The sequence below is a fragment of the Leucopleurus acutus genome, assembly GCF_964270905.1.
Source record: "Leucopleurus acutus genome assembly, chromosome: 2".
Taxonomy (NCBI): Eukaryota; Metazoa; Chordata; class Mammalia; order Artiodactyla; family Delphinidae; genus Leucopleurus; species Leucopleurus acutus.
In genome coordinates, this window is record NC_139143.1 from 135895663 (window position 1) to 135912628 (window position 16966).

Genomic DNA, 16966 nt, shown 5'->3' on the forward strand with positions numbered 1-16966 from the left:
AGAACAATGTATGTGCATAGACCTGAGGTGGGTAAAGATAAGAAAAATAAGGGGCCTAGAGGTAGAAACTCAGGCTTTATAAAACCACTGGTTGAAGGAGAATTATCCATTTAAATACTAAAGCTAATATATGAAATTTAGCGGGTTATCAAAAGGAAAATTAAAAAGTATTGTCAAAATGCAAGGTACAGGAATAACTTGCTTAAGCCTGTTAAATCTTTGATTCTTCAGTTAATTCATCAACAAGAATCCCAATTGTGATAAAGAGCTGGGGATCACGGTCCCTTAAGCTACTGAATAAATAAGCTACTGAATAAATAAGCTACTGAATAAATTCTGAAATTGTCAGGAATATCGAGGTCTGGGACATATTTGAATAGATATCCATCTTACTGATAAATGACTTTTAGGTTTATTAATATTGTGTTATCAATTTTACTATTTTTATGTGGCATTATCGTTTAGGGGAAACATTCCCTCTACATTTTTCTCCTTCCTTTTTTTGTAAATGTGGGTTACATGATTTTTTTTTTTTAGGTTCAGATATTCTAAAGGTAAAAAGAAACAGCTCCAATATTGTAAGTCATTGGTAACATTATTATTGAATTCAGTATAGTTTTACTCCCCATTTTATTCTAGTGCTATACTTCAAAAATTTTAAGGAGCCATCTTAAGGAAAGCAAATTCTCAAAATGCTTGCTTACCTCTTCAGTATCAAATATGTAAAAATTAACTATTCATTAGTCATAGAATCTTAATGTTGGATGGGATCTTAGAGGTCCTTAGTCAATTTCTACACTGTCTAGGTGGGAATCCCTCATTCTGTTTCCCCACTACCAGGCTTTTCTGCCTAAGCTTAAACACCTCCAATGACTCACTATCTCATGAAAAGGCTGCTCTTCAAAAAAACCTCTAATGTTTGGAACATTCTTCTTTTTAACAAACCAGAATCTACCTCCTTGGTATTTCCACCCATTACCCTGAGTTCTTCAGCACTTTGGATTAATTCAACAGATGTCTTCTTTGTATTCAAATACAAACACTCAATATTTATACTTGGGTCAACAAAAAATAAATCTTTAAAGCCTATTGATACCAGAGGAGCTGAAAACGGGACATTACAGAGTTGAAAGCATGAGAAAATTCACCGTTGCCTATGAGCTGTTTAAAATTATTACGGTTTATAATCTTTATTTTGTGATATCCAAAATGGTAGCTGTTAGAATTGTGTAGTAAAACGTTTACAGTTAAGCTAAAAGGTGTGGTTAATTCCAATTATATGTGAGGTTTGTGGCTAATGTCCCAAAACAAAAAAATCACTATACAAAGCCTGAATAAATGCCTCTTTAGCTCCCATTCCCCACCTAAAGGCTTCCTTATTTTCAGGCAAACTAACATTAACTTTTACCACATAAGCTACTCAAAACTGCTGTTATATTGGGAAATTCTTTTTAAGCAATTTACTGCATACTCCATTAAAAAGTTTTAAACAATTTTATAGAGGCTGCAATACACAAACATAATACATACACACTCACACACACACACACACACACACACACACGAACCCCTCGAAGTTATTTTGCTATTAACAAAAGCATTTTAAGGTCTCAATTTTTCTTCAGCCAGTATCCCAAACTAACCAATAAGTAACCTGGCAATTTACACATACCTAAGAAATATAACCTTTTATTCAGGACCAATACCTGATTCAAATATAATGTATACAATATAAACATGTTATGCACTTCAAAAAGGTACCTCTCAAAATGCACCAAGAAGGGCTTCCCTGGTGGTGCAGTGGTTGAGAGTCTGCCTGCCGATGCAGGGGACACGGGTTCGTGCCCCGGTCCGGGAGGATCCCACATGCCGCGGAGCGGCTGGGCCCGTGAGCCATGGCCGCTGAGCCTGCGCGTCTGGAGCCTGTGCTCCGCAACAGGAGAGGCCACAGCAGTGAGAGGCCCGCGTACCGCAAAAAAAAAAAACAAAAACAAGAACAAAAAAAATGCACCAAGAAAACAATTCAGACTCTGGGGCTGTTTGAATGAAATAGATTAAAACAGCACATTCAAAACCCTAAAACCAAATTCTGTATCTAACAATTTTTAGAGTCCATGAGTCCCTTTTGAGATTATTGTGTTAACTATTTCCTTAAATTTTTATTTAAGAGTGACAGGCTACACATGATGTGCAGGTGAAAATTTATGGATAACTATACTAATTTGGTTGAAGATAGATAAATGTCAAAAAACTTCACCTATTTTTAAAATGTGCATTTTAGATAAATTGAGTTTTACCTTTACTCTAGCAGGCAAAATGTAGGTTACAAAGCAGTAATGCATTACATTTGGAAGCCCCACATCTATGACAATCAGCATCATCTTTTTGTTAGTTTGATTTTTATTATTAACGCCACCCCAAAACACCTATATAGCCTTCTGGTTCTTCAAAGAACAGTTCTGGTTTTTCTTTTCATAATTTTTACATAAAGAGTTTTATCCAGTGGCTCCATTTTATCAGATTATCACAAACTGATACTTTGATAGTTTTTATATTGTTGACATGTTATTTTTATCTCACCCAAATTCTGGAAATTATTGGCCCATCAGCAGTTCTCAAACACTGGAAGAGTAATATAACATTTATATTACTTGAGGGAGTTTGGACTTTCCCTCCCTTAATCTCCAAGTGTGCCCCTGCCTACCAGCATCACATCCGTCTTGTCTGCATTGAACCTCAACCAGTTGGTTCTTAACCACGTCCGAAACTCAGCCAGGCACTGGGAGAATCGAGCCACCACACCATCTGGATCAAAGGAAAGAGAGCCTCAGTAGTAACGAGACTAGAGACGATGATACTACAAGCTCACCATTCGCCCTGTCTCTAATTTTTAAAAAGACGGCCAGGAATTAGGACAGGAATCCCATGACAATTTTAGAAAAACATTAATGAGTCTTGAGTCATGCAATTTGTAACTGATGATAAAGGAATAAAAGCGATCCAATAAATAGGTCGCCTCATTCCACCCATGATTGAAGAAAGGTTCACTCAAGTCCGGGTCATCTCGTCTAAGCGGCCTCAGTAGACGGGCCAATCTTGGAACTGCATAAGCTTTTCTGCAAAATTAAGAGTTTTAGCGTTGGAAGAAGCTTTAGGTATAACTGGGGCCCCAGAGAGAGGTAGTGACTCGCCCAAGGTCACACAGCAAACGAGGACTAGAGATGGTCTCCAGGCCAGAGATCTTTCCACCAAAAGCTGAAAGAACAAGGCCATTCAAAGACTAGGGAGGCATCTGCCCCCAGGGATACACCCAAGGCCTGGGAAGACCTCATTCCCTCACAACAACACCCTCTTCGAGCTTCTCTTCCCTCCCTCACTCCCTCCGAAAAGGGCCGGTTTGCCCAAGACCCTGCTCACCACAGGGGGTTGCAGTGGGAGCAGGAGCCTTCCCGGGCTGAGACAGAACCCGGAGATACTGCGGAAAAGAGGCGGAGCCACAGCGGGGCGGTCAGCTTGACCCCACCCCGACCGCGTTCCGGGGCCGACTGGAGAAAGGCGGAAGCGGACAAGGCGAAGCGAACTCACTCCGCAGCGGACTCCCAGCGCGCCGCGGACGCCGGGGAAGACTGGCGCCGGCGCCACCGCCGCCGCCGCCGCCGCCACCGCCACCGCCACCGCCAAAGCAAAAGACCAGTCTGGGAAGGGGGTGGATGGCGATGCAGAGCTGCGCATGCGCCTTGGGTGGCCGGCGCCACTCCGGGAGGGGAAGCGCGCCCGGCGCGCTCTCTCAGCCCCGCCCCGGAAGTTAAGGGTCTTCCGGGCGGTACTCTGCAGTGGGGGAGGGGAAGCAGAGAAAGGGGACCGAGGACACCTCGGGAGCCCCTCCACCCAAACAGGGCTAGGAGAGGAGAGATGGTTTATGGAGGCTGCACTTACAGCCGCTGCCGCTGCTGCCGCCTCCACCTCCGCTGCTGCCGCCACCGCCTGAAGAAGCCCCATCCATCCGCCTGCAGCCCGGGAGACTCAGAGCCTGGGAGGGGCCTAGGGCCCGGGCCGCCCGCCTCCTTCTTCTAGTCGTCGTCCGGGGCTTGCTCTTGCTCCACCAACCCTCTGTCCTCCCCTCCGCCTCCGCCCTCCTCCTCGGCCTCCAGCCGCCAGCCAACCGCGCGGCCGCTTGTTGAGCCAAGGCTCCACCGTCTCCATGACGCCCGGCAAACATTCCCGTGCCTTAGCCGGAGCGGCTGACGCCGGGGGTTGGGGTACAGGGGCTCCAGAAGCAGCCAGGGAAGGCGGTGGTCGACCACTCCCCACCCAGTCGCCACCATGCCCATCTCTCCGGTAGACAGCCGCAAACAGCCGAACGTCGGGGTGTAAGTTCCGGCGCTAAAACCTAAGTCCATTCCCCTGGGTCCCGGAGGGAGCCCTTTTAGATCTTAGCACTTACTGCATCAGTGTTCAGTCGGCAACCCTCGAACCTCCGAGGCGGCAGTGTCTACTTCGTTGGCCTAGGACTGCCTTTTCCAAACCTCTACTGCTGTGCTTGGTCGAGAAAAGACTTAGTTTGTTGGGAACCACCCTCCTCCTAGCACTCCTGTTTTTTTTTTTCCCGGTCTGCAGTCTCCAGCTTGTTGCCTCCAAGCTGTGCCCAGATGTTCAACCCTCTCAGCTTCTGTGAGCCACCAGACCGAACATTACTATGCTCTGTAGTTGAGGGTTTTTTCTGCCTTCTCATACCATCCTGCCTTAAAACTCATTCCAGCTTACAACTTTCTCTGTTGTTCTGCAGCAGTTGGACGAGAGGCTGAAGAAAAGCATACAGCTCTACAGATGTCTCGCTTACAACTTCAAATGGTCCCTTAGTCCAGCAATTACACTGAAGTGCTTAAAAGTTAATAGGCATCTCAAAATTTGTATCTAAAACTGAACTTATTTTGCCCTCTAATCAACTCTGCGGTCTCCCATTTCAGTAAATGGCAATTTCCACTCTTACAGTTACTCAGTAAAAAAACTTTGGGTTACCCTTGACTTCTCAATACCCCACTCCATCAGCAGATTCTACCATTTCTACCTGCAAAATAAGTCCAGACTACCACTCCAATGTAAGTCACTGTTACATTGCAGTAAACACCTAAATGATCTTGCCCTCACCCTCAACATAGTAATCACTGTGGCTCTTCTCAAAAGCCTCCAATTTCTCCCATTTCACTCAGAGTAAAAGCTCACATCCTCACAGGGTCCCACAGAATCTCACTTTGGATTCTTCCCCCTGGCTAATTACACTCCATATTGTTCCACAACAATATCAGGCATATTTTCCAACTTCAAGGCCTGGGCATTTGCTGTTCTTTGGAATACTGTACCCGCTAGTAATCTCATGACACTCATTTTCTTCACGTGTCACCTTATCAAAGAGTCCTTCTCTAATTACCCTATGTAAAATAATACTACTCTCCCCAGTACTTCCTGTCCCTCAACTTGCTTTATTCTTCTCCATAAAATTTATTTCTGTTTGATACATTATATACTTGTTTGTTAATCTGTCTTCATCCAAGCTATGATGTACTCCATAATGGCAGAGAGTTTTGTTCACTGCTACTACTTAGAGTGAAGAAGACAATATTTGCTCGCAGCAAACAAATGAGTGAATATGTATTTGAGTAACATTGGTTATTGCTCATCTCGTCTGGTTTTTGTTTTTACTTGTAGGTATGGCAATCTCAAACTAACATTAAGTTGGTTTCATGTGAATTTTTAAAAAATCATAAAACTCTCAGAGTACCTGAGAGAGTGTTAGAAAAATTCCCTTCGGGATTTCTTGAATAATGACACATTCATGGGAGATTACCTATTAAGGAAAGAGTGTGGTGGGAGATAAAAATTAATATAACCTTCACTTTTTGAGGTAGCCATATTATCTAATTAAAACAAAATTTCATACACACTAAAGTTTACAACCATTGGTTTGACCTAATGTTTCTCATCTTTCTCAGTTTAAGACTTAATCCTGATCTTGGAAAGGATATCATGAAACATGTATTTATCAATTTTTCACTTTCTCACTCCAATTTTTCCTATATTGGGTTTTTCCCATTGGCTTAGCAATACAGATCTTCTTCAACTTACAATGAGGTATGTCCCAGTAAACCCATCACAGGTTGAAAATATCATTAAGTAGAAAATGCACTTATTACACCTAGCCTACCAAACATCATACTTAGCATAGCCTACCTTAAACATGCTCAGAACACTTATATTAGCCTACAGTTCGACAAAATCATCTAACATGAAGTCTGTTAAATAATAAAGTGTTGAATAGCTCATGTAATTTATTGAATACTGTACTGAAACTTAAAAGCAATGATTGTAAATGTATTGGTTGTTTACCCTCATGATTGCACGGCTGACTGGGAGCTATGGCTCACTGCCAGCATCACGAGAGTATCATTTTATAGTATATCGTTAGTCCAGGAAAAGATAAAAATTCGAAGTACAGTTTCTACCGAATGCATATCACATTCACACCCCTGTAAAGTCAAAAAATCATAATTTGGGGGTTGGCTGTATTGGACAATCTTCCATTGTGGTAAAAACCACTAGTGTTTCCTTCACTGCTTTTATCTCACTTCTTTCCCCAGTTTCTCTGTTCTTCCTTACGTGTTCATTCATTTCCTTTTGATTTGGGGGGTGGGGAGAGTTTTCATCTGTTCTTGCATGTTACTTTTTCCATTAGGATCCTTAGCATATTAATCATAATTATTTTAAATTCCCAGTCTTGATAATTCCAAAATCTCTGCCATATCTTATTCTGGCTCTAATCCTGGCTTTGTTTCTTCAGACTGTTTTTGCTCTTTGGTATGCCATGTATTTTGTTGAAAGCTGAACATGTTGCATCAGGTAATATGAACTGAGGTAAGTAAGCCCTTAGTGTGAGGATTTATGTTTATCTGTCTAGGAATTAGGCTGTTTGCTGTAGCTATAGGTTTCCAAGACTTCAGTTTCCTCTAGTGTCCTGCTTTTTGTCTCCTCTGGCTTTTTAGGTTTCCCTAGAGACTCCTTCTTAGAGTCTGAGCCTTACAGTTCTTCCCATTGTAATTCAGTTATACAGGAGCCCTGTTGATGTGGTGGTAAGATATGTGAGGGAGGGGGGAAGGGGGAGGGGAGTGTGCCATAATCCTATGATTAGGTCTTAATCTTTTAGTGGGCCTTTGTCCCTGGGCTGTGACCTTCATAAGTATTTCTCAGAATTTTTCTCTTGAGGTGGAACAAGAAGGTTAGATGGACTTCGAGTAGGTTATTTCCCTCCCCCCACACTGGTTAGGCTCTGGTAAAATGGTTTTCCTTGAGGGCAGGCCTTTGTTAAGGATAACTGAACATTCCAGGTATATTTCAAAATGGTTACTTCCTGTCCCCCTGCTGGAACTATCAGGGAGTTTTACTCTGATCTTCATCCTGAGAGCCTGGTGGAGTATGTAAAGGTAAAACTCGATAAAAGTGTTGTTGGGGGGAGCTCCCTAAGGCTGGGCCCCCAGCAGTTTTTTCTCTTTTGAATTAGTCTACACTCAGTTTCCAGCAATTAGGCAATTACCCTTTAGGTTTTCCTACCACTTGTTGGCTCTAGTGGCAGTTTCTGCTCCCAGTAAGTTGTGATTCTGTTATTCCTGCATCTCAGTCTTTCAGTGTGAGGGTTTGTCTGTAACCTTAATTCTCTGATGGACCTAAGAAGACCCATTGATTTTCAGTTTGCTCAGCCTTTTTCTTGTGAGTACAGGATTGATGTCTTTCATGGCCTTTACACGTCAGACCAGAAACCGAAAGTATCTGTGTTTACTCTTTAACACTTGCAGTCTGTTGTCTCCATTTCTATATGAAAATTACTCAGGTCAATAATGAGTAACCTAAAGGTTTCAAAAGTCACCAAATTCAATGGGCTTTCTCTTTACCTCTCTGCAGCATTTGACAATATCAATCTTCCCCTCCTTAACCCTGAACCAACCCTGAATTGGTTCACTTACTACTGGCAAAGATGCCTTTTTTCTGGTTTTACTTTCTTTCTACCTCCAGTTTCTCTCCTTGGCCCTATTACCTTCTCTTTGTATCTTTAGGTTTTTATTTTGGGACTCAGTTCATTTATTATCATCTCCATGAAAGATTCTCAAATCTGTATCTCCAGTTCTCACTTTTGTTCCCTGAAATTCACTTTCCTCTTGATTTTCAACTGCTACCAAACAGCTCCACCAGGATATCACTCATAATATCTAAACTTGAACATGTCTACAATTTAACTTCTTATTGTGCTTTGGAAATAATGACTAATTTAATCATCGCCTTAACTCTTTGAGGCAGATACTATTATTAACCTTAATTTACATATGAGGAAAGAAACAGATTAAGAAACTTGCTCAAGAACACATAGTCTGTGAGTTATTGGATGAGTTTTGGCATTTAAGTTGATCTCTTTGAGTTTTAAGTTTCTCACTTGTAAAACATGGCAATTAAATATCTCATAATTTATTATAAGAATTGAATTAGGGTGGTGATCGTTTTGTAATGTATGGAAATATTGAATCACAATATTGTGCACCTGGAACTGTAGGTCAATTATACTTCCATTTTAAAAAAATGAGATAAATAAATAAAAGAATTAAATTACAAATATAGTGGAAGTACTTTGAAGTTTAGATTTTAAGTGGCATTGTTATTATCAAGTAAGTCCTGTTTGTTCTGTATCTGTGGTTTAAGGGTACTTGGGGTATGTTTTAATCAGGTACATAGACACAGAAATAACTATCATGAAGGAAGAAGGTTTTTTTGGTTTTTTTTTTAAATACTCATAGATCCCTAGAATCAGGAGACATGGCATGCTGTACCACATAGTGGGGCCACATGAGGAAGCACCAGGGCTGAGCAGGAGGTAAAACTAGCAAGGGGAAAACATGGGCAAGAAGCTTTATTGTGGTTCCCATGGGGAGAAATGGACAAAGCGGAATAAGCAGGTGTAGGAATAGCTTGTTTGAATAATTTCAAAAGGCTCTGGGCATAGGGACTATCCCTAGTTGTCTGGTTCCTGTCCCTACAGTGATTAGAGCAAGTGGATAGTGACCCAGAGAGTGAGATCTCTTTGAGAGCCTGATGAAGGAGATGGTTGAGGGTATGGACTCTGGATTGGTTGGTTTGCGTGTAAAAGGTTTGCTTGTAGGCAAGTCCCTTACTATGTATAAGAATTGATTAGCCCTGGGAGGGGCAGTCCCTCAAGGGTTAGCAAGTTCCTAGATATTAAAACATCAAAATACAGAAAATAAAAAGATATGCTTAATACATGCTGTATTTAGCATTTGTTTTATTTCTACATTTGCCACCCCAGGTTAAGCCTTGATTACTTCTCATCTGGCCTATTTCCATAGCATCTTAACTAATGGTCTTCTTGCTTCTAGTGTGTTCTGAATATAGCTAAATTTTTCTGAAGCATAGTTTTGAGCAGTTAACTCTTATGCTCAAAATCATTCAAAGGCACTCTCATGCTTGTGTAGTAAATTTCAGAGACTTAGCCTGGCCATTTTATTTTTTCAAAGCTTAACTTTGTTTTCCTTCAATTTCCTTCTAATTGAATCATTTAAGATACCCTGTATATACCACATGCTTTCCTACTGTCATCATTCACAATGATCTTTGCTCAGGGTGCATTTCCTGTCCTGTCCTTATCCCTCCTCACCTGCATGTGCATCAGACACAAGCACACATATACATTCGGGCCCCTGTACTTCTTTTGAATTTGACCTACATTCAAGCCTAACTCAAATGCCATCTTCATGATTTCTCTGCTCACTCCTCTTACCCAAGGTAATCTTTACCACAACTTTCATTTCATCTTACATGTAAGTCTTGAGGCAAATACAATTTTGTGCTTGCATTGTAATCATATATATATTTTATCTCTTATTAGACGGTTAGCTCCTTAGGGCCCATATCTGATTCATATAGTATCTCTGCCAGCATGTAGCCTTATGTACAATAAGTGTTTTATGAATAACAGTTGGATAAATGAAAGTAATTGATTGGGTTTAGATTGAAATTTTTACCTTAATCTCATTAAATGAAGAAGTGGCTAATACACTTTTTCTTAAGCCATTCCTTCTTTCCTCTTGTGGTTATTTTTTTCATAGTGAGATTTATGTATGTGTAGCATGCTTTTAATGTCATTAGTCTCTTTTTTCATAGAAGTGGTCATCAGGTGCTCATGGTGTTCATTCTACAGGTACCAACTGAATGCCTTATATTTTCCAGCTACTGCCCTAGGTACTGAAGACATAGGAGTGAACAAAATAGATTAGGTCCCTGCTTCAGAAAACTCAGGAATGTACAGCTACATAACCTCTTGTATCATGACTGTTTTTCAGGCAAAACTTTCAAAGTGAATATATCCTGAAAGTCATCCTATTTATTGCCCACTAATTTGGCTCTTTTGAAAGCATCTGTTTTTTTAACATAGCTAGATGTGCACCATAAATTTCTAACATAATTGGCTACAGGTACTTAGTTCATTTTTTTAAAAAAATAGTCTGTACTTTCTGAATCTAATTTCCCACTCTGTCAGGCAGAGTACTAAGAGTTGGGGCTATCATGGTAGACATGGTTCCTTCCCATGAAACTTATAGTCTGAAGATTTGGGAGAGCTTATTGATGAATCTCATAAGATCACAGTAACTACCTAATTGGTAAATGCAACATCATTTGCTAATTCATTTCTATTTGGTCCCTATAGGGAATAAAAGAGATAGAGCTGGTTTATGAGTAAATGTGATATGATTTCATTATGCATCTATTTAGTTTGAGATGTCTAGTAGACATTTAGCTGGAGCTACCCAGTAGACTGGTAAACATTTGAGTATGAAGGTTGAGAGAATGTTTTGAATTGGATGTAATGATTTGGGAATTCATTTGACAATTTTTTATTAAGCAGCTACTGTGTATTGGGTACTATGGTAGGCATTAGGGATATAGCAGGGAACAAAATAACACAAAGGCCCTAGTCTCGTGGAATTTAGATTCTCAGGGTTGGAGGGTTGGGTGGGGAACATCTAATTCATAAGATAAATAAGTAACAGATATGTTAGTAAGAAGTACTGAGGAGAAATATAAAGCAAGGGGATATGAAGTATTTGAGGGGTATTTGTCCTTGACAAGGACAAGGTCAAATGTATGACCATGGGAATAAGCAGATGATATAGTAAAGAGGAAGAATAGAATGGACAGACTGTATTTTGTAGGGATAGTAGGGCAAAGCTCAAGGGAGAAAGAAAATAAGAGTTGAAGGTAATGGTAAAAGAGTGATTCAGTTGATGAATTGTGGATACTGGATTAAATAGTGAAAGAAGAGAAACCTAAAAGGTACTGAGTAATTGGTAGAAAATGGAAGGATCAGGTAATTAGAGGTCCCAAGGAGGGTGAAGAATAGGAGACAGTTATGTTACAGAAACCAATTTGAGAACTCAAGTTTAAGAAGAAGGGGGAATGGTCAACTGACGTCAGATGCTACAAAGATAAGTACTGGAAAGAGTCCTTTGGATCTGACAATTTGAAGGACAAGACTAGGTGATTTTAATGAAAGTAGTCTCTGCAGTAGGAGAGGAGAGGGTGGAATTAGATTGTAGTGAATTATGGAGCATAAGAGGAGTAAGGACATAGACAGGATTATTGACTAATATTTTAAAAAGTGAAGGAGAGATACAGTAATAGATAGTGGAAGACTAGTAATAGATAGGTAAAGGAAGGATTTTTAAGTTGAAGAGATGACTGGAGTACAATTATATGCTGAAGGGAAAAAGATTGGAAACAAGATATAGGAGACCAAGGATTATTGACGGAAGAGTCCCTGAGATGGGAATTCCCTTGCAGTCCAGTGGTTAGGGCTTAGTGCTTTCACTGCTGAGGGCCTGGGTTCCGTCCTTGGGGAACTAAGAGCCCACAAGCTACACGGCATGGCCAAAAAAATTTTTTTTTACAAAGGAAAAGAGTCCCTGAGAAAAGTAGTAACAGACAGGTTTCAGAGCACAGGCAGAAAGGTTAACCTTAGATAAGAAGAGCAACTTTTGAACTGAAAGAGGAGGAAAGAAATAAGGATGGATTAGATGAGTTTGTGGGATATGAAAGAAGAATATAATGAAGGTAGAGAAATTTAAGGAATTCTTACCTCATTGATTAATTTGGTTTCCTTGGAAATGTTGGAGTTAAAGTCATTTAGAGACTGAAGGAGGGAGGATAGGGTATGATACTTTAAAAGAATGTAAATTTGAAATAGTATGAATGGAATTCATTTAGTCATTTATTTAAAAAATACTAATAGTGCCCACAATATACTGGGTACTGTCCTGTGTGCTAGCGGTATAGCAATGAACAAGACAAAGTTCTTGCCCTAAAGATGCTTACATTCTAGTAGAGGAGTAGACAACAAACAGTGTCAGGTAGTACTAAATGCCATGAAGAAAAATAAAATATAAAAAGTAGATTGTTGTCGTTTTAAAGTATTTTATTCTTGTCTGATCTTTTATGAGCAGGAAAGTAAAAGTATTGTTTAAAATGTTTTCTTTGGAAACACAATGCCTTTTTATAGTGTAAGGGGTGATCATTCTTGTTTTATAGAAGTCTGCAGTACAATCAGAGTACTAGAATGAAAGAATGATTAGGTTTTTGTCTTAAGGAATTTAGAGAATTGATCCAAAAGTGAAATCATATTTTTTCTCCTGGATACAAATATTTTGATTATAATTTCTCTTATTAAGAATTATTATGTAATCGTTCAGGCAGGAACATGATATTCTTTCCCAGGTTTTATTACTCATTCTTCAATCTGCCTGCAAAACTGCGCTCTACACTCATTTGTGCTTACTATGTGTCAGGCATTTCCTAACCATAATATAGAAATTAATACATTTAATCCTCATAATAACCAATGAATTAAGTACTATCTTATCCTCATCTTACAGATAAGGAAACTGAGACCCAGAGAAATAAGTGTAGACTTTTGATCTGACTGCCTGGGTTCAAATTTCAACTCTAGTAAGAATGTTTCCCTCTAAGCCTCTGTAACTTTATATAAAATAATGTTATATAAAATAATGTCTTAGAATTATTGTGAGGAAAAAGTGACACAGTGCTTGTAAACATTCTAGAACTATGCTTACACATAATGAGCTCTCAAGTGGCTACTATTTTTTTCTTGTTTATATGTTTAGATTGTTTCCATGTTTCTAAATGAAAATCTACTTTTTTATCATTGGCTAATTTTTCTTCAATCCTGGATCCTCAGTGTTATGTTTTCTTTTCCTGATATAGAAACACTGGCGCACAGTCGAAGAGGTCTATTAGCTTTACTGGCCCAGCAAAAGGAGCGCAAATGAAAGGAGGATATATTAGTGCAAACCAAAGCAGAATGGCTGGGTCAAAAAACATGGTGATTCTACCTGACCCCAAAACAGTAGAAAAAATGAATATTTCCTCCACAAAGACAGCCATGCGGGTAATATTCTTTATTAATTCATAATATTTTGAGTTTTTTTTTTGAAAATGACACTGGGAAGAACTTGATTGAAATGTTAAAGGTAGAAAATATGCTGCTTTGAAACAATAACTTCTAATACAGGCATATCTCAGAGATATTGCAGGTTCAGTTCTAGACCACTTGAATAACACAAATATCACAATAAAGTGGGTCACTTGAGTTTTTTTGGCTTCCCAATGCATATAAAAATTATTACATTATACTGTAGTCTCTTAAGAGTACAGTAGCATTATGTTTAAAAATTCCAACGTACGTGACTTAATTAAAAAACTTTACTGCCAAAAAGTGCTAACCATCCTCTGAGCCTTCAGCAAGTCATAGTAACATCAAAGATCACTGGTCACAGATTACCATAACAAATATAATAATAATGAAAAAGTTTGAAATATTGCGAGAATTACAAAAATGTGACACAGAGACTCAAAGTGAGCAAATGCTGTTGGAAAAATGGTGTCAATAGACTTGCTGGATGCAGAGTTGTCACAAGCCTTCAATTTGTAAAAAACAATATCTGTGAAGTGCAATAAAGTGAAGCACAGTAAAATGAGGTATGCCTGTATTGATATATTGATTTTGTTAGAATCTTTGCCATATAACATATCTTACAGCATAATATTGGCAGTTGGCGCCTATAATTCGTTATTGGTAGTAAGAACATTAGAGTGGAATGAAGAAGTCTACTCATGACCTTAAGAATTATTTAGTCAGCTCAGGCTGCTGTAATAAAGTACCATACACTGGGTGGCTTATAAACAAATTTATTTCTTATAGTTCTGGAGTCTGGAAGTCCAAGAGTACGGTGACAAATGGTCAGGTTCTGGTGAGGACCCTCTTCCAGGTTGCAGACCACCAACTTTTATTGTATCCTCACAAGGGGGAAAGAGATTTAGCTAGCTCCCTAGCCTCTTTTTATAAAGACAGTAATCTCATTCATGAGGGCTCTACCTTCACGACCTAATTACCTCTCAAAAGTTTCACCTCCCAATACCATCTCACACTGGGATTAGTGTTCCAGCATATGCATCTGGGGGGTACACAAACATTCAGTCCATAATAATTATATACATATTACGTACACATTATATGCATTACGTGTATGTTATACATATATATTACATAGTATTAACAGCACTATGTAAAAGGTATAATGCATCATGACCAAGTGGGGATAATATATGCAAGATTGTTCCAATATTCAAAAGTCAGTACTTTCCCCCTTATTAGTAGATTGAAAAAGAATCCATGTGATTATCACAACAGATAAAGAAAAAGCATTTGAAAAATTCAATATCCAATGATTATAAAAATTAAAAATAAAATCTTTCAACTAACTTGAAAGAGAAAGGATTTCCTCAGGAGCCATCTGTAAAACCTGCAGTTTACATCATACTCAGTGATGAAAGGCTGAATGCTTTTCCCCTAAGATCAGGAACAAGATATGGATGCTCACTTTCATCACTTCTATTCAGCACAGTAGTGGGTGTCCTAGCCAGAGCACTTAGGCAAGTAAAAGAAATACAAGTCATCCAAAGTAGAAAGGAAGAAGTAAAATTATCTCAGTTCACAGATGACATAATCTTATATGTACAAAACCCTAAAGATTCCACATTAAAAAAATTGTTAGAACTAATAAATTCAGCAAATTTGCAGGATAGAAAATTGACACACAAAAATCTATTGTTTCTATACACTAGCAATGAATAATTTAAGAAGAAAATCAAGAAAAATAGTTTTGTTTGCAATAGCATCAAAAAGAATGAAATACTTAGAAATAAACTTAACTAAGGAGTTGAAAGATATGTACACTGATAACTATAAAGATTGCTGAAAGAAGACAATAATAAATAGGAACACATCCTTTGTTCATAGACTTAATATTGTTAAGATGTCAATACTATCCAAAGCAATCTACAGCTTCAATGCAATCCCTATCAAAATCCCAGTGACATTTTTTGCAGAAATAAAAAAAACCCATCCTAAAATTCATATGGCCTATCAAGGGAGCCCAAATAGCCAAAACAATCTTGAAAAAGAACAAAGTTGGAGATCTCACACGTCCTGATTTAAAAACTTATTACATAGCTTCAGTAATCAACACAGTGTAGTACTGGCATAAAGACAGACATATAGGGACTTCTCTGGTGGCACAGTGGTTAAGAATCCGCCTGCCAATGCAGGGGACACAGGTTTGATCCCTGGTCTGGGAAGATCCCACATGCCGTGGAGCAACTAAACCCGTGCACCACAACTACTGAGCCTGCACTCTAGAGCCCACGAGCCACACTACTGAAGCTTGTGTGCCTAGAGCCACAACAAGAGAAGCCACCGCAATGAGAAGCCCTTGCCCACAACGAAGAGTAGCCCCCACTCACCACAACTAGAGAAAGCCTGCACACAGCAATGAAGACCCACCACAGCCAAAAAGAAAGAAAGGAAGGAAGGAAGGAAGGAAGAAAGAAAGAAAGAAAGAAAGAAAAAGACAGACATAGGTCAATGAAATAATATAGAGCCCAGAAATAATAAGGATATCAAGAAAGGAAGGAAGGAAGGAAGGAAAGAAAGGGAGGAAGGGAGGAAGGGAGAAAAGAAAGAAAAGAAAGAGAAAAAAAGAAAGAAAGAAAGAAAAAGAAAGAAAAGAAAAGAAAGAAAAGACAAACATATAGGTCAATGAAATAATATAGAGCCCAGAAATAAACCCTCACAATAAGGATATCAAGACCATGCAATGGTGTCTTTTCAACAAAGGTGTTAAGAGAACTGGATATCTACATGCAAAAGAACGAAGTAGGACTCTTACCTTACACCATTTACAAAAGTAACTCAAAATGTAACAAAAACCTAAAAGTAAGATCTAAAACTATAAAACTCTTAGAAGAAAATATAAGGGAAAAACTTTTTGACATTGGATTTGGCAATGATTTCTTAGATATGATATCAAAAGCATATACAGCAAAAGAGAAAATAGACATATTGGACTACATCAAGCATTAGAAACTTCTGTGCATCAAGGGACACAACAACAGAGTGAAAGGCAGCCCATGGGATGAGGAAAATTATTAGAAAATCATATATCTGATAACAAGTTAATATCTGGAATATATAAAGAACTGCAACTCAACAACAAACAGCCTAATTTTAAAAATTGACAAAGGACTTGAATAAATATTTTTCCAAAGAAGATATACAAATGGCTGACAGCACATGAAAAAATGCTCAACATCACACCAGTAATCATTAGGGAAATGTAGATCAGAACCACAGTAAGATACCAGCTCACACCAATTAGGATGGCCACTATGAAAAAAAACCCAACAATAACAGAAAATAACAAGTATTGATGAGGATATAGAGAAATTAGAACCTTTGTGCACTGTTGGTAGGATTGTAAAATGGTGCAGCTGCTATGAAAAC

General features: G+C 38.9%; 2 protein-coding genes across 4 annotated transcripts in view; one reads left to right on the top strand and one right to left on the bottom strand.

The window, feature by feature from the left end:
• The window catches only part of MIER1 (MIER1 transcriptional regulator), a 54115-nt gene extending 50038 nt beyond the window's left edge, over positions 1-4077 (bottom strand). Inside the window, exons 1-3 of one of the 3 annotated variants that reach the window (XM_082833873.1) lie at positions 3937-4077; positions 2705-2805; positions 237-304 (exon numbers count right to left, since the gene is read on the bottom strand). In XM_082833873.1, coding sequence (XP_082689999.1) covers positions 237-304; positions 2705-2805; positions 3937-4003 — 236 coding nt within the window. In that variant the 5' untranslated portion in view covers positions 4004-4077. Of the gene's footprint in view, positions 1-236; positions 305-2580; positions 2623-2704; positions 2806-3936 lie in introns of all 3 variants that reach the window. The other 2 variants (XM_082833874.1, XM_082833875.1) reach the window with 2 other exon arrangements.
• A 124-nt stretch (positions 4078-4201) lies between these two features.
• The window catches only part of DNAI4 (dynein axonemal intermediate chain 4), a gene marked incomplete at its 5' end in the record, with an annotated part of 123748 nt that continues 110983 nt past the window's right edge, over positions 4202-16966 (top strand). The window contains 3 exon segments of the mRNA XM_082863468.1: positions 4202-4283; positions 4286-4370; positions 13330-13513. Coding sequence (XP_082719594.1) covers positions 4202-4283; positions 4286-4370; positions 13330-13513 — 351 coding nt within the window.